The sequence below is a fragment of the Nestor notabilis genome, unplaced genomic scaffold (assembly GCF_000696875.1).
Source record: "Nestor notabilis isolate BGI_N333 unplaced genomic scaffold, ASM69687v1 scaffold6157, whole genome shotgun sequence".
NCBI lineage: Eukaryota > Metazoa > Chordata > Aves > Psittaciformes > Psittacidae > Nestor > Nestor notabilis.
Genome location: NW_009935011.1, coordinates 1 through 23,753, shown reverse-complemented (window position 1 = coordinate 23,753; position 23,753 = coordinate 1). Strand labels below are relative to the sequence as shown.

The 23,753-nt window shown below is 38.0% G+C and overlaps 1 protein-coding gene across 1 annotated transcript; it reads right to left on the bottom strand.

Moving 5' to 3' along the window:
- Nucleotides 1–953: 953 nt before the first annotated feature.
- On the bottom strand, nt 954–17,681 carry MTFR1 (mitochondrial fission regulator 1). The gene is made up of 7 exons (XM_010017607.1): nt 17,549–17,681; nt 13,720–13,818; nt 8,251–8,369; nt 4,870–5,111; nt 2,966–3,224; nt 2,616–2,778; nt 954–1,013 (listed from the first exon to the last, which is right to left on the bottom strand). The coding sequence occupies exons 1-7, from the start codon at nt 17,612–17,614 to the stop codon at nt 954–956; spliced, it is 1,008 nt and encodes a 335-aa protein (XP_010015909.1). The 5' UTR covers nt 17,615–17,681.
- Between the last annotated feature and the right edge of the window lie 6,072 nt (nt 17,682–23,753).

Below are 23,753 nucleotides of genomic sequence, written 5' to 3'. Positions count from 1 at the left end.
TCCGGCTGGGGGAAGTCTCCGAAAGGGCTTCCCCTGGAAAGCAGGCTCTGTGCAATGGCTTGCACTGTATCTTCCCTGCAAATCGGACCGTGGGGGCTTGTGCAGTCCCCAGGTGCTAGAAACCCATTTTCGGGCCTAAGACAGCTGGGGCCAAAAACGCGTCCATGAGCATCTCTTGGCACAGCTGAGATGAGCAATATAGTTTTGGCAACTTGCACTTAAGTAGTGTAGATAACACATACTCTGACATTAATTTACACTGCTACTACCTACTGGTTATTTCAAATTCATTTGGTTTCCACAGTGAGATTTACTTGTGCTTGTCATGCATTGGCCACAGGGTGACACAAGGAGGCTTCGCTCTCTCACACTTGCAAGATCATTTGAAACAAAAAGAAAAAACCTGCACAAAACTGTGCTTCTACCTAAAATGTCTCACACCAGGTGACCTCTGCAGCAGATTCAAGTTTTTGCTGTTTTTCAGTAGGCAGCAGAAGGCATTCAGGTTTTCTTTGGGCCAAAACATTTGCTAAAATTAAGTTTAAAAGAAAGAGTTTGATACGAAAACTCAGTATCAAACTATACACTGTAGTGCAAGTTACCGATATTAATTTAAGGATGTATCTTTATCATTATAACATGTACACAAATGTTTAAGGTGGTCAGTTATGCACAAAGAATGCTGTATATATAACTTAGTGTTAATAACCTAAAACCACCACATAAGTCTGAGCAGAAGGCCAGGTTTGGATACAAAATTAATACCTGAGTATAACAGTCAAATTTATTCACCTTGATAAATTACATACAAATATGTTTAGTGCCTCCATTCTACATTTCACATTAGGTTTTTTCCTGTGATGTAAGAGACGACTCCGTACTCATGCTTTTTGCAACATAAAAGATTCCAGACAAAACTCTTCAAGAGTCTTTTGTGTAGTGATCTTAATACGTTAAGATTTTTCAATTAAAGTCTTCATTTTTCCTGTAGACTTCAGCATGTGCGGTCCAAACTGAGAAGGAAACCAGAAACATGTTCAGATTTGCTTTCAGCAGAAGCCTACCCAAGCTGTATGTAAAACTGGAACTTGGACAGACGCAATTTCTTTTATCAGCCTGCTTCTCTGCATGTGCATTTCACCCACTTCATAGCCACAGAGTAAAGGGAAACGTGTCAGCAACGAGATGAAATTGCTCAGATGGGGCAGCTGGAGCAGCTCTGGCTAGAGATATTTTGCTTTACCATCGCAAAATACAAAAATAGAGGCAGTTATGTTTAAAAGTTGACAACCAGTTGCTCTGTCAGCAGTTTAACAGTATTTCTGTTCTTACTTTATCCTGTATTTTTGTGTGAGTCCTTTTGAAAACTGTATTATACAAGGGTATCATGTGAGGAGTGACCTAGCAAAGAAGTTATGTATTCGTAAGCAACTGCAACTAAGGACAGATGTTCATTAGCTCATTATGGATCAACTTTCTACCATTTAACAAGTTGAAAGCTTTGATTTTCTTAGCCTTTGAGGACTTGATGATCCTTAATCTCAGAAGATGGACTGTATATTCCAAATTGGAAAGTAACAAAACATTGCCAACTGCTGTTCTTTTCCTTAAAGCCCCAGAGATGCTGGGGAAAAGAAAAGATTGATTCTTGGGGAATATCCAGACTTTCTGTTATGAAGAACAGCCTGGTCGTTACAGGAAAAACACTTTTTAAAGGCCTAACCCAGAAGGCAAGTCAGTCAGCATTAATAAACTGAAGTACTCAGAAGTCCTGAGATCTGTGGCTTGGGAATCTTATTTTCCTCAGAGCTTAATTTAGAATGCAGCCAGCTTTTGGAATTTTATGTGTGTTTTTTCAAATGCCCAAAGGCAAAAATTACTCCTCCTCTCTGGTTCTATACCACAAGGCTTCAGGGGCTGCTTATTAACAAAACTGATCTATACTAGCCTGGTTAAGTATGTATTGCTAGAAACTTACATCTTGAACATTCATTGCTTAAAAACCCCTTTGGCTTTGTATCAATCTGAAATAAACTAGAAGCCATTAACCTGTAAGTGATGTGAATTTTAAATATAATTTCATTTTAAAGTGCTTATGCTATAAAGAAACTGCTTTTATTTACTCAGCATTTCCAGTTACTAGAAGAAACTCCTTATACCACCATCCAGCAGCCATTCTGAACAATTTGCTTTCTGCACTCCTAGGAACGGTTGATTTTCAGGATCTTGCTTCAACACTTCACATGTACTGTCTGAATGGTTAAGGTTGGTAGAAACAGGCAAACTCAGTTTAGATTTGATTCTGGTGTGAGCCCTTAGGAATCGAGTTTTCAGACCAGAGCATATTTGTGGCAACAGAAAATATTTTTGTTTAAAAAAGGTAAGAAAACTGCAACAGGGCTTTTTAAACCTAGGGCCAAAAGAGTACACAACCTCACGACTTGATACTGAACCATGTGATTGCCACAAATCCTGGTGTAGCTGCAGTACTTCATGGGGTTTTGCAGAGAGGGATGCTAACTCACAGGTGTTTGCGTATGTTGGCATAGACATACGTTGGCTTTCACGACAACTATGATTTAGTCCAAGCATCTGTTCAGAATCCAAATACTCACCAGCACTCCCTCACTCTTTGTCTCAGTCTTTGGTATCACTTTTTCTGTTTCGCTTTGGCTGTCGCTTCGGTATCGATAAGCAAATTTCTTTTTGAGCGCTTCTGCAATCAGTGCTGCAGGATCTGTGGGGTCAGCTGCTTTACATCTTGTATCCTCTGAAGATCTAGGAAAGCAAATGAGAAGCATTAATATAGTCCAAAACAAAGCTTAAAAGTTGTGAATGCATTTGCATCCTGTTTGCAGATGTTACAGATGTTACATCTGCATCTCTTTCACCTTGAAACAATTCTAAGTCATAAAAACAATTAATGCAAATGTTTAATACATTGGTATTTATTTGTATTTTTTACCTTTTCACAGCACGTAGCTTCACCCTGTTCATGTCTTTGAGGATTTCTAGCATGTTTGGTACTTTAGAGTTCTTTGGCCCATTTTCTGTCAGATTCTGTCCAGAGTTTGTTTTTTTGTTTTTCCTTTCTTTAATGAGCTCAATTGCAGACATGCTCTGTGGTAGACCTGGGGGAGGGAGTGGTGGTGGTGGAGGAGGAGGAGGAGGTGCTGGTGGAGGCGCAGCAGGGACAGCAGCTGAAGCAACTGGACTTGACCCAACTACAAATAAAACACACATTACATGTCAGTTTACTTGTAAGTAAGTGCCCTTTATCTCTCACAAATGCTCAGTTAAGAATGACTATCATAGCTTCAATGGTCAGCACTCTGCCTTCTTTAGATCCTCATGTAACTTCTTCATTCCACCTAAGTAGACTCAAGCTGAAACGCCACATAAAATTCCTTCTCCAAGTGAGAAGCACTCCTTCGATTTCCAGTTCAAATTCTAAGTTCATATATTTACTGCAATGGGACAGACATCATGATGCCTTTTTAGTTATGTTCTGCTTCTAATATTACTAGTATTTCACCTTCTTCTGAGAGGCAGGTATGGAGCCAGAAGTCACACACCATCTGCCATATGAGCAGCGTTTCTTCCTACTTGTCATCACAAATAAGAAGTTACCACACAAGATTTTTAGATGTAAACTTCAGAGCTCAAAGAGTGCTTAAAGAGAAGCTTATTCCAGCTCTCTGAGGTTAAGGATTTTTAGGCCAACTAATTATCTGTCTGAAGGTAAGAGATTCTCATGATAAGCTTGATTTCAAGTTCCCTGTACTCTTTAGATAAAAACTGATGTTAGAAATATCATAGCACTGATCGATTGATAACTTGACAAAGAAATGAAGAAACCTCTGCTCAAATTTAAAGAAATAAGGAAAACCAATTCAAATCAGAGTTTTGAGGATAGGAGTATTTAGTGTATAAAGATACGTATACAGATAGGAGAGAGGAGCCTACTCTGCATACATGTAGGCATACACACAGTGTCATTACCATATTCCACCAGAAGAGGGAGGTAAAGATGATAAAATCAAATAAAAATTTACTTTTCCTAATAAACAAAGGGAGAATTATGAAAAATAAGTTATTAGTTATTTCACAACCCCCCCCCAATAATTACAATTTGAGAGTGAAACCATGTGATCCTTACAACTATTTCATAGGTTTTGAATATGAACAGTTGAAGAAAAATAACTGTTATTAGTTCACAGATGAAAACTAAACCAAAGCATCTGAAGACTCGGAATATGATTTTATACTTAAGCACAGGCAAAACTGTACTTGGTAAGTGACCTTAGGGAAGAGTGAAAACTAAACATCTGTCATCTGCAGTCAACAAGGGCTGATCTTTGGATTTTGCAGAGATTATTTCAGTAAACTATCTCCTTTTCTGTTATTTATTTCATCACCTTGACATGTACATTACATGTTCCAAAAGCATTATTAACATCTTGTATGACTACTTTATGGTATCAAAAAGCCTACCTCATTACTGGATGGGAAGACTTAAGTGTTAGTAATTAAGTTACAATCTTTTAGTTTGGTTTGAGCCATCATGTTTATCGTGAACTTTGCTCTGAAAGCTGTTTAATGCTTCTGTAGTCATCCACAGATTCAGAATTCTGGCAGACTTTCATACAAACATGAAGACTTTTAGAACAGTAGAAAATGCAGGAAGTCTGTCAGGTCTCTTGCCTTCAAGCCCTGTACTGTGTCCCTTGGTTAGTATGCTACGCCTGTCTACCAAACAAACAAAAACAATATGGAGAAGTGTTCAATGTTACAGTATCTCACCAAAATGAATTATTAAAGGACAAATTCATTAACTATTTTTTGCTAAGAGTACAGCAACTTTAATACCTGCTGTCAAGTTCTGCTGTTCTTGCAAGATTACAATTTTGGCTATTTGTGCTCTTAAAGTGGCTAGTTCATTTTCTAGAGCACTGATCTTCTGCAGAGCTTCTTCATTTGCGGTCACAATGCTCCTGGACACTGGTTCTTCTTCCAACGGGCTTTGTAAGGACATCTGTCTGCATGGGGACTTTCTAGAATGATGTAGATCACCTGAAAGAGGCTGGGTTGGTTTAGACCAAACTTCTGACCTGTAACAAAAATATCACAAGATTCCTTTTTTAAAGTCTTTGTAATAGATAAAAACTAACGCAGCATTACACACAAACCAGGAACAGAGGTTGAAGGACTGACTTCACAACAGATCACTTCCACCAAGACATTACACAGCTTCAAGTAAGAAGCCGTTTGCATCACTAGCTGTATTTCTTGCCTTCCCTGTCCCAGCCTTTTGTGGAATCCCTGATTTCAGGGGAAGAAGGAATTCCACCCCCAATCTGTTTCTCTGTCTCATACCTACTGTATTTTTTGTTGGAATTAATACAATATTTTTTTTTCCCCAATTGCTACCATTTTTCCCCCCATGGGCTATAAATAGCCACTCATAGTGGATTCATTTGAAGAAAAAGGAAGTGTTTCTTAGTCTGTACTTTTTGGATTTATGAAGGGACAGTCCTCTGTTTTAGCAGTGTTGGGACTATAGAGTATGTGAAACAGATTAGTGATGCAGAGGCTGCTTATCAGTAAATGGGAAAGGGTCTTCTATCTAGTTTTCTACCACAATAAATGCAACAGTAGAGGAGAAACTTCACACCGTTTTAAAGAGCCCCATAAGCTTCCCTCCTGTTTCTCACAAAAGCAAGAAAATTCAACTGTTGCCTTCCTTTACTAAGCAACAAAGCTCAAGCTATGTTAAACACTGAGGCATTACTGAGCACACGTAGTCAAACAAGCACTTAGAAAAGGTTATGTTCTCTAAGACACCAACATTTGAGTTGTTGAGAGAAACAAAGAGTTTCTCTCAAGTATCTGAGCAACCTGATCTAGTTAAAGATGTCCCCGCTCACTGCAGAGAGTCTGGACTAGATGACTTGTAAAGGCACCTTCCAACCCAAACTATTCTATGATCCTCTTCAGTAGGATTGATAAGGATTAATGACAACAGATTATCATAAACTGCAAACTATGACCACATACTTAACTCCTCAACCTTCTTTAACTTTAGTCCCTAAACTTCTCCGGCACATCAGGATTTCGCTATTTATTCAGCCATGAGAGTAAAACCAGTGGCTAGTAATGGGACTTTTCTGAATGTGCAGAATGGCTCCAGATTAACACAGTTTAAGAGCTACATCACTCTGGATCCATGAGCTAAGATTCTCTGGATGTACATCATGTTAGATCTGCAGTTGTGCTAATCTTGGCAAGAACCAAGATTTATGTCTAGAACAAGCCCTGTGCTCTGACCACCTCAATCCGGGATGAAATACACACCTGAGTCTTCCACGATGCTTACAGAAAACATCAGCACAACTCGCAGAAATTTGATCAAGCAGGATAGAATATTATCAAGAATGTTAAAATTTAGGTGTTATTATCTAGATAGGAATAGAGACTAACACTGAGAAGGAAATACTTCCTACAGCAGCCAGCTCCCAGCTCTCCCTAAATCAGTAAGGTGGAAGGAGCCAGTGGTCACTTCACTCTTTAAAACCTGCCTTCCAGAAACTCTGTGAACAAGCAGAATAGCTAAACAACAAAGGCTATCTTCCACTCAAAGCATAATAGGCTTTTAAGGAAACGTTGTGACTGGAATGTAACACCATGGAAAAATATTATGCCTGAATTGTCACTATTGCTCTGAGTAGGGGTTGGGGAAAAATGATTTGTCATTTAATTGCTTCCTCCATAAAACTGCATTTGCAGAAAAATACCCTATGTCTGCAAAAGTGTTTACTGAATTATACAGTAAACATATATTTAACAGTAACACCTATGTGATCTTGATGAAACAGAGAATTCCAGATGCCTGGAAAACACCTAATGCATATGAGCTCCACTACACAATAGTGTGCACAGATGTAATAAACAGTGCACACTGAAATACTCGTATTTGCTAAGTAATTCACTTACCATGCTCCATTATAAGCCGTTTGCCTTAAGGTCACTGTATATCTGCAGGATTATTTTAGTCCCATCCCACATCCATCTGTCCCCCTTCCCCCTTTCACATGCAGACATCTCAGCAAATACGCAAGTCCTACATCTTTCATAATAGGTTCTTTGAAGCACCAAAGAGCTATTCTCCCTGTTGTCTCCATTAAGCATAATAGCTTTACAGTTCAATCCCCAAAGTGTTTCTGTGCAAACAAAAGTAGTATTGGCCGGTTAATTTCCTTCACATCAAATAGACTCTACAAACAGCGTTTCCCCAACAAGCGCTGATTTCTGTGACTCCCCTCCGAGTTTGTGAAATTAATGTGGCAGTGCCAGAATGTTTGTTATTCAAAGCTTCACTGTGGCAAGTCATGTTAGAGGGCATCTAGGTCATTACTAACCTATTTTGTGCTGTTAAATTAAGAAGAGTATCCTGCAGTAATCTCTGAAGCCAACTGTCTGTGACTTTCTCTGGAAGGTTAGTTTGTTTAGAACAAAAACTTGCTCTGCACTGCAGAACTGGACCTTTGCTTCTGGATAGTCAGAGCAGCAATTTGGGTAGGCTGGAACAGAGAACTTCATCACTTCAGCCAACCTGTTTCATGCAGTTACAGTGCTACGTAGTACTGCTGGTCCAACACAACAGTACCCATCTCATCATTCTGGACACAGGTGCTCACATGCTTCCCTGCCAGTTTTCCTTATGAAGATTAAAGATGAAACATAAACTGTAATTTTGTAATTGTCTTTAGCAGACTGCAGAGCCTTAACCAGAAAGGTGAAAAACAGCGTGCCGGTTACTGGATGTCAGAATGACCACTGCTGCTCATTAGAAGCTGAACAGTACATCACCCCATATTAATGAAAACCTCAGGAGAATTGGAGCAGCAGTGTTAGCAAACGTGCCATACGACAGCAGACATTTTTGTGGGGACAAGGCTGCTTGAAGCTGTCACAGACAATTCTTCACAATAGATAAGTAAATAAAAACCATAGTCTTCCTTGTACAAAGCAAATCTCCTCTACAGTCTCAAGCCAGTCTTTCATTCATAATCCTGTTAGTCTAACCTCTACTACTTCTTTTCCAGACCCTACCTTTCCCATCACTCTTCCCTCTCTCTCAGCAATCACGTGCTCTCCATTAATTGCAAGGCACAGTAGATTCTCACTGGAGAGAAGTTAGATGTCCTCCTCTCAGCTCAGAAGTTCCAAAAGAAGATTTAAGGAGCATACCTGAGCCTTGTAGAGAGTTCACCTTCTTCTTGAACAACCCATCCCACATCTGCAAAGGAGGCCACTGCTTCTTCTCTAGGCTGATGAGAATGGCTTCCTTCTTTGGCATGAGGAGTAAGCTAAATTTTAGAGAAAAGATTGAAGGTTTTAGAGTCACTATTCCCAGCATAAGTCAGTTATTTTACTTAGTGCTTTTAGTGAGGCTACATGTAACTATAAACACACACATGCACAAAACACATATGTAGACTTAGCATATTTATTTCTGTCCTGGGCTTGGTCTGGAACCACTAACTTAAAACTACTCAATTTAGTCTGCTGAACACTTCACAGAGGTTCACAGCTAACTACTTACAGTATCACATGACAGTACTGAACATCCAGTGCAAATGGTTACCTTAAGCACAAAAAAACATCAACATTCTCAAGTAGGTTGCTGTATTAACTCAAATAATATGTTTTTCAGTTATATTCATGTCCACCAGTCAAAAAAGATATTAGGGCTACTGGTACTTCTGAAGTCTTCTGCTCTGATTCAGTATTATTTTAAAAGTGAAATGCTGTTGAAGTGTGTTTCCCTTCCCCTACAACTCCCAGAATTTCTGGACAAGAATAATGGTGTATACATTACACGGGGGAAAATAAGAAGAAAAAAAAGGCAAAAAGCTATTTCTACTAGCTCATAATCACAAAGACGTTGAGTGAGAGGTAGGATGCACTCAGAACACACTATTTGCTAACAATCTTACTTATAGCATGCTGAACAAATGGACCATTTTCCAGCACAGTTCTGCCATTAGCTTTAGAGCCATGTGAAGCCAAAGGTGAGCAAGGCTCCAGAGACTGGAACCTTTCTTGGATTTACAGTTAAGTGGCCTGAATGGAGATTTGAAAAATTGTTTGGACCATGAGTACATGCTCCAAAGCTCCAACTATACAAAATAGTTTCAAATCTACTTTGAAATACTAGCTTCCCAGGATCAAACAAGGGCAAATGTACCTGGTCACTGGATGCAGTATCTTGGCACATAAAACTGCTAAGAAGAAGAAATATCTTTCAGTAATGTCTTCTGCTCACTCTGTCACCTGGAGTTACTTATCTCTGATGCAATCATGCCACTTCTATTGCTTGCATTACATACAATCCACAGGCCAAACTTGCACAGGAGTCATTGCAGCTGTTCAAGTGCTGCCTGCTGCTGGTAGTGGCCAAGAAGCTACTAATACTGACAAAGATGGTGGTAGTATGTAACCAGCCAGTCTGTGAAGACAGCTTGGGTCCAACCTGCTAGCACTTAGGTCAATTTTCAAGGCAACTCACCTCTGTAAGAGAAAACTATTACGTAGCAGCAACTATGAAATGTTAGCATTAATCTGAATTTTTAGCAGAGCTATCACAGTAGGACTGCAGTCTGGGTGAGGCGAAACCATTTCTGAAGAACATCCACAGATATTTTGGTTGTAGCCTTTGATACAAAAGTCCCAGGAACATGTAATCTGTGGGCTTGGGGTTGTTTTTTCCCCAGGAATTGTTACAAACAGCTTTGGAAATTAAGATTACTCATCTTCACCTCACACTCTCACAACTTGTATGTGAGCCTTTATCACAGCTCCCAGGAGTGTGCATTGGCACCATCAGATCATTTGGAAACAACAGGGTTTTTTCCAGGTAGCATCAGCACAGATGGTAATATGTTTATCACATTAACAGTTGTGCCTAATACTATCACAGTCTGCCTCTCTTTAAAACAGTCTAGAGAATACTACATTGCATGTTAGGGTTGTCATTGAGGTTTCCTTAGCTTTTTTCTTTTTTAAAATAAAAAGAAATTTTCATGACCACAGCATCTGTATTCATGTTAATGGCAATGGAAAATATCCACAAGACATTAACCACTTCTTGCAGGTGATACAGATTTTCCTGATGGCAATGGCCACGAGGAACTATTGCCATGGAAAGATTGAAGCCACATTAAAATAAAGGCACTACACACACTTGCATCAAAAATAATTTTATAAATCAACAGTAAGGAATGCATTTATCACTGCCAGGTTTCCTGCACTGTGAGATAAATAACTTCTAATCCAGCATTTAGTAGCAAACCTTCTGTTATATTGCGATGCAAGGTTCTTCTTACTTTTTTATTCATATTTATATGTAAACAGAATCTGCTTGTTATCCCATATACAGATGTTTCTTTCCTCTATGCCTAAAGACAAGGCCTTCCACAGCAGTGGATTTTGAATTTCAAGTTAATGCAAGATTTTTACTTTGATTTAAAGGTTAAAAAGCTAATGCCCATCTCTTAAAACCTTCGCCTGTCTATAGAATGATGCTTAAACAACTCTGACTACCCTATTCCTCCAGCCAATCTCAGCTGAAGAAAACCTGAACAACTGCTTTGCCAGTACCAGAAAGGGAGAACAGACAATTGAAAACAGTGGCCAAGTCTACTGGATGGCAGGAATTGAATGAAATAATAGTGAAATAAACTATGTAGTTGCTTCCCCTGCTTCTACTTTTATGGGCTTTTTTGCCTACCTCAGTGTGCGGGTGTGCTGCACCCACACACGCGGGTTTCAGACCCATTAAAAATTTCTGAAGAAAAGACTACACATACTGTACTGTTTTAGCTGATGTTGTACAACATCTCAAGCTGGAAGGGACACATAAAGAATCATCGAGTCCAACTCCCAGAGAAGGTGTCAGCCTCACCAATGTTTCTGCCTGGTTTTAAGCCAGGGAACTTTTGTGTGTTAGGTGACTGTGATAACTACACTATGGAAACAGTACTTAGGAGGCTGCTGAGGCAGGGTGCCTACTTTTTGTTTGCCCTAGGAAGCAGAAAGTACAACGAACATTTTTATACATTTAAGGACAGAATAAAAGCTCTAATTTCAAATTACTGATACAGTTAGATATTAAACGTTTGAAAATACTTCAAGACAAACTTGCTATGATTTTTAAAATTAGCCCAGTAAATTCTGATGTTTGCTACATGCCCACCAATTCCTGATGAGCTGTAGCTGAAGGATACTATCTTGAGTGACAGTATTGTATGTTTTGTTGAATTTACCTAGGCTATATTAGTAGGTTTATTTTCTCCTACAGACTAGATAAACCTAAAAAATATGACATACAAAAGAAACATACGAGCCATTTTCATTTGTTCATGTCATGTAAAATACAGAAGGCAAGCTCTGTCTGCGCTTACTGAATACATAAGCAGCATTTAGCAGTTAATTTAAATGTTGACTGGCAAAATCCATAGAGACAGATACTACAACAGTCAATAGAACTCAAAAAATCAAAATGTTAGGCCACTATCCTTTTTTTTTTTTCAGACTAGCTGAACAAAAAGCATGCCAGAAGAGAAGAATGAATGTAACAGAGATATTCTTTCAATATCTCTTATCAATTTATCATGAAGAAAATGAAGATGTGCGAGAAGTTTGTTGCTTTTAGATAAAGTTAGAAACACTGATTATAGACATGAACCCTCAGATGAGGCAAGTAGGATTTGCTTTGGTTTTTAAATAAAATGACTTACAACAATGTCCAGTGCATGGTCCTTTCATAATATAGTTACAGCTGGCAAGAAAGAAAGAAAGAGGAAGAGACAGCTATAGGAAAGCATCAGTTGCAACAGCATAAAAACGATTGAGACCAGTACTGAACTTCACTATAGAATCCTAATGCTGAGATAAAGACAAAAAGAACAGATGTTAGAATCACACCTGTACATGTTCAACAGTTTATATATTAAAATAGTTTAAAGCCTGCATAAACCATATGAATTTTAGCGTGTTTCAAGGCTCAAATTTTGAAATTCACTTTTCTAATTCAATCAAGCCTGACAACTGTCCTACTTTTGGGATCTTTTAATCTAATAGAAGATTAATGTTTATACTTCGTGTGCATAAAATCTATGCAAAGCTGACCAAATGTCTCTTCAAGAGGAAAAAAGCCAAATATTTTATTTATTCTAACACAGAATTCAGCTGAAAACATACACACATTTTTATTTCAACACTAAAGATACACAGGAACAGATTCCTTAGATGCATCTTACAGCTCTTTGCAAGAAAATTAACCAGAAATGTCTTATTTTATGTGCCATATTAAAAGAAGGCAGTATTTGGCTAACAATCTGCAGATGAGCACCATCTTCCCTTGTATGTCCTCTACAGTACAGAAAATGAGAAACACTATAGGAGGACTTCACTTCTTTTGAAATCTGAGGCATATGGAGCCTTATTGCTGGCATAACTACTATTAATCATATATCCAAAAGTTTAAATCCAGCATGTCATTTTGTTGTCCTTCTCACCTGCACAAACACTCACCCCCACAATGTATATGTTTATGTTCTTGGTTTCACCAAGCTACCAGTAGTGGGAGGTGGTTGCCCCCCTAGTTCCTCAATGTGATTATTTCAGAGAGGCAAAACATTAGCATGGCTCTTACTGCCACACCAAAAAGGCTTCTGTGGTAATCTGAACTATCTGATTTTGCTACTATAATTTCAAGTCTAAATATTGTTCATATATTTCATACAGGATAAAGAAATTAAACAGTGACAAATTTGGCTGAAAGAAAACCACTTTGTCTTAGTGTAGGTGATGATTCCCTCCATCCATCTTCATGTTGCGCTCCCTTGTTTGACCCAAGAAACATTCCTCTCAGCTTGAGCTTCAAACACTAAATTTCTCCAATTCTATAGCCACCCCCTATTCCTAACACACACAGAGTTGAAGAGATTATGTGTAACAGCTTCCACTTTCCCATCTGTTCCTGAAAGACTTGTTAAAAAAAGCAAGGGTTTTCTCCTCCTTAAGCTTTTACCCTCATTTTTTACCCTCCCACTAAATGTAGTTGAAGTTAAAAGCAAACAAGTCAGAAAGCTGCACAGAATTGATGTTCCCCTTTCACCTATACAGTGTTAGACTTGTATCTGCAACAAAAGCAAACACAGTGCTTGTGTTCTCTTGTTACCAATTTTTTGCTTTCTGATAAAGTTTATTTTCCTCAAATATTTAAGTAACACTGTTCATCTTTACATGTCTCTTACGCCTAAGTTATAGGTACTTACAAGTACTTTTGATACAAATGTTTCAAACATTTTTCTCTTTTATTACTATATTTTTCCCAATAATAACTTTTTAATACTGTACTGCCTCATTTCAGAAATTTCAATTTTCTCAAGGAAAAAAAATTAGTTTAAAGTTTCATTACATGTGTTACAGCAACATGGTTTTAGGCAGTATAGAAGTTGAAGAACCCATTATTTGGAAAAAACCTGAAGTGTGAAGAACTGAAGTAAGCTAATTTATCTCTGTACCTGGTTTATTTTAGTCTGCTTTTACAAACCCCCTAGTAATTTACTTAAATGAACTGCATTTGACACAAAAGCAAATCCTTTTATCAGAATACTGAAACGTGTATTCTAAACTTCTGAGAACACTCACCTGAAACTGAACCCTTGGACACTGTATAAGAGAGAGGTTCGTACCGATTTTTCGTACGATACTTCGAGATGAACCATAAGGCTTGCTTGACCAAAGCACCTGCATGGGAAGGAAAAAAAAGCCAGTTGTTAGGGAACTGATTTTTGTGTCATATTGGAACAGTCTTCCCTTATCCTTCCATAGTATGTTTGTGCTAAACATATTTAAAATTATTCCCTTCATGCTAGTGTAGCCTATAATCATAGAATGGGTTGGGTTGGAAAGGACTTTAAGATCATCTAGCTCCAAGCCCCCTGCCATAAGCAGGGACACCTCACATTAAACCATGTCGCCCAAGGCTCTGTCCAGCCTGGCCTTGAACACCACCAGGAATGGAGCATTCACAGCTTCCTTGGGCAGCCCATTCCAATGCCTCACCACCCTCACTGTAAAGAACTTCTTCCTTATATCTAACCTGAACTTCCCCTGTTTAAGTTTGAAGCCATTACCCCTTGTCCTATCACTACAGTCCCTGTTGAAGAATCCCTCTCCAGAATCTTTATGAGGTCTCCACGCAGCCTTCTCTTCTCCAGGCTGAAAAGCCCCAACTTTCTCATCCTGTCCTCATATGGGAGGTGCTTGAGCCCCCTTATCATCCTCACGGCCCTCCTCTGGACTTGCTCCAACAGCTCCCTGTCCTTCTTACACAATATATATACACTGGAGTTTGCATAAGTGAACTCCTTACGTTCTATACCTGAACTGGCACAAAATTCTGTTTTGTCACCATGACATGGCTATGGCTGTTTAAGTTCAAGACAGCCTTTGCATTAAGTTTAAATTCAAAGCAATAAATCAGGTAACAGAGAAGGATTCAAGAGTTGGAAGCATTTTTCCATCTTTGAGACAATAAAGAACCTGCATTGGGTCAGACACCTCTTTTTAAGGGGTTTCAAGAAAAGCCACTCAATCATGAAAAATCATGCAGTTTACATTTCCCAAACAATCTTTTTTTTTTTTTAATTGAGAGCTCTTCTAACACAAGAATATTGTCTACCAGGCTTAATAAAAATGACTACCAGCTAACATACATAAGCATGAAAATGTAACTGTGAAACCAAAGAACAAACAAAAGTAAAAGGGGGAAAATAAATATATAAGAATGAAGCTTTGTTCTTAAAACCATACACACCTAGAGAAAATTGCCCACACCACCTCAACACACCTGGCTTTGTCAGAACTTTTTCAACTGCAATTCAGATTTCTTCTATATTATTTCAATAGAGATGGAATTTGCTTTTTTTTGTTGTACTGAATGATGGCAATGTTTGCTCTACTATTTACCATAGCTGTATGAAATAAAAATAGACTTTAACCCTAGGAGAATACTACAAAATGAGCCAGAAGAGAAGCAAAACAAAAAACAACCCACAACCAACAAAACCAAAAAAACAAAACAAAAAACCAAAACCAAGTAACAAAACCAAAACAAAACAGAGAGAACTGCAAAAGATTTCAGCACAGGCAAAGGAAACACAAACAATACAAAGAAAAAGAATAGCAGGAAAACTCTAACAGAGGATGTTGTTAGTAAACAATTAGAATACTGTATGGTAATTAAAAAAAATAGGCCAGTGTTTACTTATGGCTGTAGATATGAATTTACTCCTCAGACCTCAGTTTTTAAAGGCTCATAGCTTCAAGCAAACTCAAGATCTTGTTAGAAGGTTGCCCAACAAAGAAAAAGCCAGGCTATTCATGCTTAAACAACCCTCATCTGGCATGGCAATATTGCCTGTGTAGTGCAGTGCAGCTGTGGGACTTTCACAACACGCAGCAGAATAGCATTTTGATGTACTAAACAAAGATCACTCTTAAACTTTGAAGATTCTTTTAAAAAGGAAACATCTATGCTTTATAGTATGTACCCACAGATTATGTTAACTCAGAAACTTCACACAAACTTCTTGCCTATTTCTAAACAAGTAACTTTAATTGGAATGTATAAATTTTGACAAAATAAACGTGCACTGCACAACATGCTGTGCTAGATCTTCACATCAGAGCTACATGCTGTGCTAGATCTTCACATCAGAGCTACAACTTTGCCATTATTCCACTCTGACCCATGTTTCCATTCTATGAAACATACATTCTTGCTTAATATGCTGCTAACTTTGAACACAATTTATTTCAATGCAGAGTACTCTACTGATTCTACATTCTGGATGCCTCAAAGACAGACCTCACATTTGTGACTGTGACATTACTGTTTGTCGGTATGTCTGAGCAAACAGCAGGTAGATCAGCAGCCTTCAAGAAAAAGTCACAGACAAACAGTACTGCAGTAATAAAGCCTGAGTATTTACAACGGATTCTCATGTTAGAAGCAGAACTGTTGGTGATAGCCTCAAAGGGATGTTGCATTGGAAAAAAATTAATTACAGAAGTACTTCCACAACAGCAACAGAGCTTACACTACGTGCTTTATTACCAATGTAAGTGCAGTGCATTTTAAAAAGTGCCAAAACTTGTTTACAGATTGCTCAGACCACAGACAAGACGCTACTAGCATACAGGTCCTCAAAAATATTTAGTGCCCAACTGCCCTTGGGGTTGTTCAACAACAGTGGTTTGGTGCACCAAAACTTTTAATGACTCGGTTTTGGTAATTCAAGATATGCTGGGACAATGTTTTCAGAAAACTGCACGCAAGCTGTGCCACAAGGTATACAAATAAAGTCAGCACACTGCTCAGCTGAGCTATTAAGTCTCAGCACTGCTCTACCCAAGTTCACACAACCTCTTGTTGACTTGAAGCACTGGCAGAGCAAGTCTGCAAAATACTACTTAGTCATACCCTCTTATTGCATCAGTGCTCTGATGTTTTCCAGAGCAGCTGACATTTAGAAATGCAATTGCATTATCACTAACTTGATACACATAGAAAATAGGGGGAAACATCTAAAACTGGCCTTTCTGCGCCCCATTTAGGCTTCAAGGTGTTGCTGAGAATGGACAATGACCACAACACCACCCGTGGTAGTCCAGCATATTCTCATACTTTGAATTTTCAAAGTTCCACTGCATGAAAACTCAGATTGAAATTTTAATAAAATCCTAAACCACCTATTTTATAATAACCTACAAAATAACCTATTGGTAAGTTTAATTTACAATGTATAAACATTTCGCTCTGCATAGATTCCCAAGACTGATAAAAGGTTCTACCACAGTAATCCAGAGTAAGAACTGCCTTTCTAAGTACTGCACATGGATGTTAAGGATTTCCCCATTGTTGAAATATTTCAACAACTTACAGTGATTACTGCACTGAGGTCAATACTTGTACTCAAAATAAAGGTTCCAGTGACAAAGGAGTTGATGTGTAGCAGATCTCTCTCTGCTAAGCATTCAAAGAAAACTCTATATACACTTTCCTCCAAGAGGAGAGCTATGCATGCACATTCCTCTCTCATCGTTTTCATATCTCCAAGGTAAGAGCAAAGACAGAAGATTATTTCAGAATTAACATCACTGTTAAAAATCAGTTGAAGATTTTCCTTTAGTTTCAAAACATACACAGAAGTCCAGCATGAAAAGCAGTGTTTACAAAGTAAACAGTTGGCTATTAGAGCTGGAAGGAACTGCATGGTATTTTTAACACATATTTTACTCAATACTTCAGTGTTCAAGTAGTAAACTTCATACTTTTTCAGCAATGTAGAATCATACAAGTATTGAGAATACTGAAAGTGTTCTGTTGGAACAGATAGGCAAAAACTAAAATACATGAAGTGCTCTTTATACTTGATTTTCTGAAAACATGAAGCAAGTTTGAAACACTTACTGAGTCCATGTTTAATCCAACTTGTTCAAAAGCCATCCTAATTAAGCGCTTAAGCCAGCAAATCATCTGGAATGGAAAAAGCCTTTCCAAACTTGGATTTAAGCCTTCCAAATCTACAGGGCTGCAGAGGTTCCATAGTACTTCTGAAACAAGAAACATAAGAATTTTAGATGCATGTTGTGAAACATATACAGAAGTAAATTGCTACATGTGTTCCTAAAAAAGCAAGCTCTAGAAACAGTTACTGGTAACAGGACATGTTAGGTGACAGAAATTCCTAGAACTGCAAAGCAAAGGCATTCAGAAGGCACTAAATAGAGGTGATAAAGATTTTTTCAGTAGTGTCATTTTTAAGAAATCAAAGCTGATGCAATGTTAAAGATTAAAAAGCTGGGAGAACGACTGCTCACTTGAGCTTGGACAGATGATCGTGTTCAACAACTCTAAGTGAGCACCAAACCCTATGAGCACCAAGATTAAAGGCCTGTACTCCTATCTAAAACCACTTCTACGCAGGAACAAGCTACAGAATTTGATCACCTCTCTTCATTCATGATCTCTGACAACTTTGTTGTTCCCTCCTTTTTCCCCACTAGTGAGGAGAAAAAGGAAACATGGAAAAAATGACTAATGCAAGAAAGTGACAGGAAATAGCATAGATGTGGGACCTGAAAATATTCAAGCGATTTATAAAGTTGGACAGATTTCAAATTCTATCTATTTATATGTGCTACCATTCACTTAAATCAAGATGTTCTTATTGCTCCTCTAGTGAAAATAGTGTAGGTTTTCTTTAACTGTTCTACACCAGTCATAACTTGGATGCCCCTGAGAAATGTATGCCACCAAAACCAAAAAGGAACCCACAGATTTAGGTTTACATTTGTTTTGTGTATCAGGCTAGAAACAACACTCTGGTGAACCACCCTGAGCAACATATTTGTAGTATGAACAACAGTGTTGCCAAAGCTACTATATACATACATACATATATATATACTATATAGACAGTGATGACTAAAGCAAGGTAGCAGCAAGGAACTGGAACTCGGGAAGTTTGAAAGTCAGGAGATGGAAAAGCCACACTGTTTGAAAGGGCCCACAAGCATTACAGTTAAACCACCACTGTTTCCATTACAAATGTTTTTTTCAACAGTTGACAGTTCCTTAGTAATAACCTGCTTCTTGTGGAAACTTGGCAGGAACAGAGCAACTCTACAGTTACCTTTTTTTAGACAGGCTTAAAAAAAATAAGTTGATATTAGTTTCTCGTCACCACATAAAGTAAAAGGCATTTCCTAACAGGACTTTCTTTTGTTTCTGAATAAATTAGGAAGAAACTATTAATCTATCAGCTAAATGAGGACTAATGAAAATGTAAGATAATAATAACAACAACAATAATAATAAAAATAAAATATTAAATTAACCAACCACCATGATTAGAATAGAAACTGCAATTGTTATAAGAACAACAGTAGGGAAGAGTAATGGGTTACCTACCAAACAGGCATGAATGTATGATACAGTCGTACACAATAAATAAGTTACAGACTTCTTTATGGAAAGCTGGAAAAGTCTGCTAGGGAAGCACTACCATCTACTTGATCTATTCTTTCTTTAGACATCTGTTGTTGTTCTCTTAGACAAACTGCTGTCTGGAACTTTGACCACGTTAGACCTGCTTTTTTTTTTAAAACAGGAAGAATACACATTTTTCTACATGCTCCATATTAGATTTGGCATCATATCTGACACTGTAAGCATGCAGTGATATAAAAGAGACAGGAATGCTCCTTTAAAAACAGAAACCTGTTACTAAAGTGTGATGCATGTGATGCACTCCGCCTCATTCCAAAGTTCAGACCTGTTGAACATGTAGTGTGGAAATCAAACAGAAGAAAAACGAAAGCAATGTCAAGACATTCAAACAAAAGAGGAATAAAGGTAGAGCTGTATTGCTGAGCAATCACAAGGACAAGGCTGGGTGGTAAAGCTGAGTGATAGGACTACAGAGGGATAATTGTATCCTGATACACTGCACTCTTCCAAAAACTTGCCAGCTTGTGAGCTTAAAAATCCCCAAACATAGCCAGTCATGTTTTGTTTCAGGAGTGAAGAAAAAGTATTATTTTGTTTCTGATCAACTGGGAGTCTTTAGTAACACAGAAAATTTGGACAGAATTGAAAAGAGAGTGTTAGAACTATCTCTGAGGAAATCAATGCAGGTCTAGAAAGTTTCCATGAGAGGCAAGAGGTAAAGGAATGACAAATAAAACTGACAAGATAACCAAGTAAAGGCACAAATGAAGATGCAGGAAACAAACAAAAAAAAATTTTTTTTAAAAAAAGCGTAATATTGGGTTAACAGAATAGTATAAATATGAAGTTAAAAAAGGCTATGGTACAAAATGGGTTCCCACTTAGAAGCATAAATGAAAAAATCCTACACGCATATTAGGAGTAAGCAGGAGACAAGAGATAAAACCACAATGTAACAGGAAAGGAAAGAAAATAATGAGTGCTACAGTCAGTATATTCTGTTTTCACTTGAAGATGGTAGAAAAGGCAGACAGAGGTTAGAGGTTATAGACAACTCTGAAAAGTTATAAGCCTCTGGGACAACAGTGTCTAATGAAATTCACCTCAAAGAGCTCAGAAATTAGCCAAAATGATTTCTGAGTATTACTGATTACTTTTAGTAATTTGTTCAACAAGATCCAAGAGAGCCAGGAAGAAAAGGAGCATGATGACACAAAGCACAGGCAACAGCCCAAAATACTTATCCTGCCCTAAAACATTTAGGTGACCTTTTATAATTCTAGGTTCCAAGACTTTGATGACTGAACACAAAAGAGAATTCATCCTAAAAAACAACTACTTTGGTAAAAAGATTATTTATAGCTCACATCATAAATCATTCTTTCTTCTGTAGCCTAAAGTACCTCAGACCGGGGTCATCAACTCCTTGTCAATGACCTGCTCTCTGCTTTTGCAGAAGAAAGGGACTGAAGTCAACCTGTGAAAGTGCAGAGTACCACCCAGTTCCTGGATTAGCCTCCTTAGTGCCTGGTACTCCATGTTTTAACAACCTCCAGCTAATGTTACCTAAAAGGAGACCAAAGAAGAAAATGCTTCCAAGCGTATCAACATTTTTATTAATGTATTAGTTTTCCAGAATTATCCCTAGACAAACTTCACACTCATTTTTTCCAGACTATATTTCACTATACCTTTCTTCATAAATCTCAACTTATTTCACAGTTATTTTACGTGCCAAGAACAGAAAGGGTTCATTCCAAAAGAAACTGCTGGATGGCAAGAAAGAAAACATTAGCAATTTTTTCTCGTGCTCTGTATACATGCCAATCTCAGCAGCAGGAGTTATGCATTTATTGCTTTTAGTAAACTAGAATAATACCTCTTTTAAAATAATTATTGTTTTATTTATCCTATCTTCTTTATGCTACCTAAACTAAAAAATAGTAGTACTTTATTTCCTCTTAACATTTCCACAACTTGATTACTACTGTAGAATGCCCTGAGTGATGGTAATACTGCTATAAAACATGGTCTTTCTCCTGTCCTTAACCAAACTGTTATAACAGTAAGCAGTAGTCACAGGCAAGATAACCAAGAGGTCAGAAGAGTAATCACACAAAGAATTACATTTTGCTACATAAGGCCTGGGGGTGTGTGTGTGTTGGAATTTGAGGGGTTCCTCATTTATAAAACTCTATTTACATAGAAATCAGCAATGCTGAAGAACTTTTTGATACAGAAGCATGTAGGAATCCCTTGCTTCATAAATTAGGAGGTCTACATTTCTGAGTGTCAGGATTCCCACTTCAGCCTCCTTATGCCCCTACTTTTCCCAATCACTTTTGCAGGTTTCATTCAATATTGCCATATCAAATATCAGTCTACAAAGCTGAGAGATTACACTTCACTTATAAATTACAAAATGTTCAGTAAATAAAGATAAAGGCTTTGGAGACTGTATACACAAGGCTTATTACTCAGTTAATAGGAAACGGAGCCCTATGCTAGGCTTTCTAGTGAGTCCTATGCATGAAAGATGAAAAGAAAGAAAAATCAGATGCAGCTGCTTTCAAATGGGAATTCTTGTATGAGTATTTTCCAATGTTGTGTTTGTCCCTTTCAAATTATGAGTTCTTGCCCTTAAAAAGAAATACGATATTCATATTTTTGTCTTACTGAAGGAAGTTTCTCTCATTCATGTAAGGTCCATGCAAAAATAAAAGAGAATGACTTGATGGGCTTGATGCAGCAATGCATAAGCATATGCATGAAATCCAAAACCCTAAAGGTCTGGTCTCTAAATTGAAAGGGTAAGTATAACAAAGAAGTATAAAACTATCAAAGCAGCATGTTTTCAAAGGAATACCAACCACATCAAAAATCACACAAACACAAAAGAGCAGGTTCCTCCTTATTTTAGCAGGAAACTAGGGCATGCATATCTTCACAGTCTAAAACTCACACATGACCCAAGCTCATCTCATGAAATTATATCCATAAGGAAACATACTAAAGAAGTAGTAAAGAAAGATAAAGCAAACAAAAAGTTATCACAGCAACAGCAACCCAAACAGGCAGGAAGAATCTTCTGATAAAGGACTAGGCCCTCTCCCAAATCAACACACACCATTTATAAGTAACTAAGTTTTTGGCAGAGGTCACACAGCCAGAAACAGAGGTCTGTTTTCTTGCTTGGAAGCCGCAAATAACGAAGTGCCCTACTACTTTCAGAAGCAGCAAAAAAACAGGTAAAAAAAAACTTTTACCTGTTTGGAAAGAAACGCAAAGAGTCGGTGAACACTACAGAGACAATCAAGGGCTTATCTAAACTGCTATCAGCATGAAATCTAAATAATCTAGTGACCTCTATGAATTGAAAATAATACATACTTGCAATAGGAGTTCTTTAATATGTAGCCCAATCATATGCACCTCAAAGTGCAAAACCATATTCATCACATCTTACCCATGTACCATATCTTGCCAACTAAGGACAGAGAACAAAAAATCCATTTTTCAACACTAGTTTAATCAAAAGCTTTTGCTCAGCAGAGATTATACCTATATGGTGCAACGATACCACAAAGAGGTGAAGCAAAATCCTTCAACATCTCTAAACCATGCAGTATTATACTATACAGGCATAATCATACACCTTCACTTTCCTGCCAGACATGAGACCTCCTTAGTCATTGCTGTGAATGCAAATCCTTCTGCTACATCTTTGAGAAATAAGAGCATGAAAATTTTATTAACAAAATCGTACATTTGTTGAAAAAGCATTTAAAATGTTTGATTCCACCCCCCCATAAATCTCTTTGTAATGTTGAGTTTCTCCACACAATGATTGTGACCTTTCTGAAAATTATTTTAATTCAGCACCAGTTAACTGGAACTGTTAGAGTTGAAGTGTGGAATACTCAGTTTTTTTCTTCCTTTACCACGTAGAAAGCAGTGAATATCAGAAGACTGAATTACTTATTATTAGTCTTTGTAAGACTTGCCTTCACAAGAGCTACAAAGAAGTACGGCTGCGTGAGGACAGCATGTAAAAGTCTTGCTGACGCTATTAAACAGATATCAATGCACTACGGTCAATGTCAGCATTCAAACTCTACCCACACTCAGTGTCTGGAATTTTGACAGCTTCTTAAACAAAATAAAACCAAGCATCTAGCAAATTACTTATTTATGACAACTGCAGAAGAATCCGAGCACAGCAGCATCTCTAAAGTTATACAAAGTAAGGATCATAAGTTTACAGAACAGGAAAATAAGCACCAGACCCCTTAAGACCAGGCTCTTTTCCTCTCTATAGTCTATCTCTATTTAAAGCCTCCTTAAAAAACTCCTCAAACTTCTCCAAATTATACCTGGATTATCTTTTATTTACATGATTCTCATGACCTGTCACTCCTATCAATGCAACGTAAGAGGGTTCTAGTTTCAGTCGGTTTGCACGCAGAAACGTCAGCTTCGATTCCGCCCCAACCCCCTCAAGCCGTTACCATGCTGCTCTGCTCTTTTGGAAAGGCAGCTCTATCCCGGCACCTTCGCAAGGTCGCTGCCTGCTCGGCACCTGCCCTGCCCAGCATGGGCCCTGGGCGCTGCCACGCTCGCAGTGAGTCGGCGGCTCCATCCCGCCGCCCTGCCCCAGGACAGC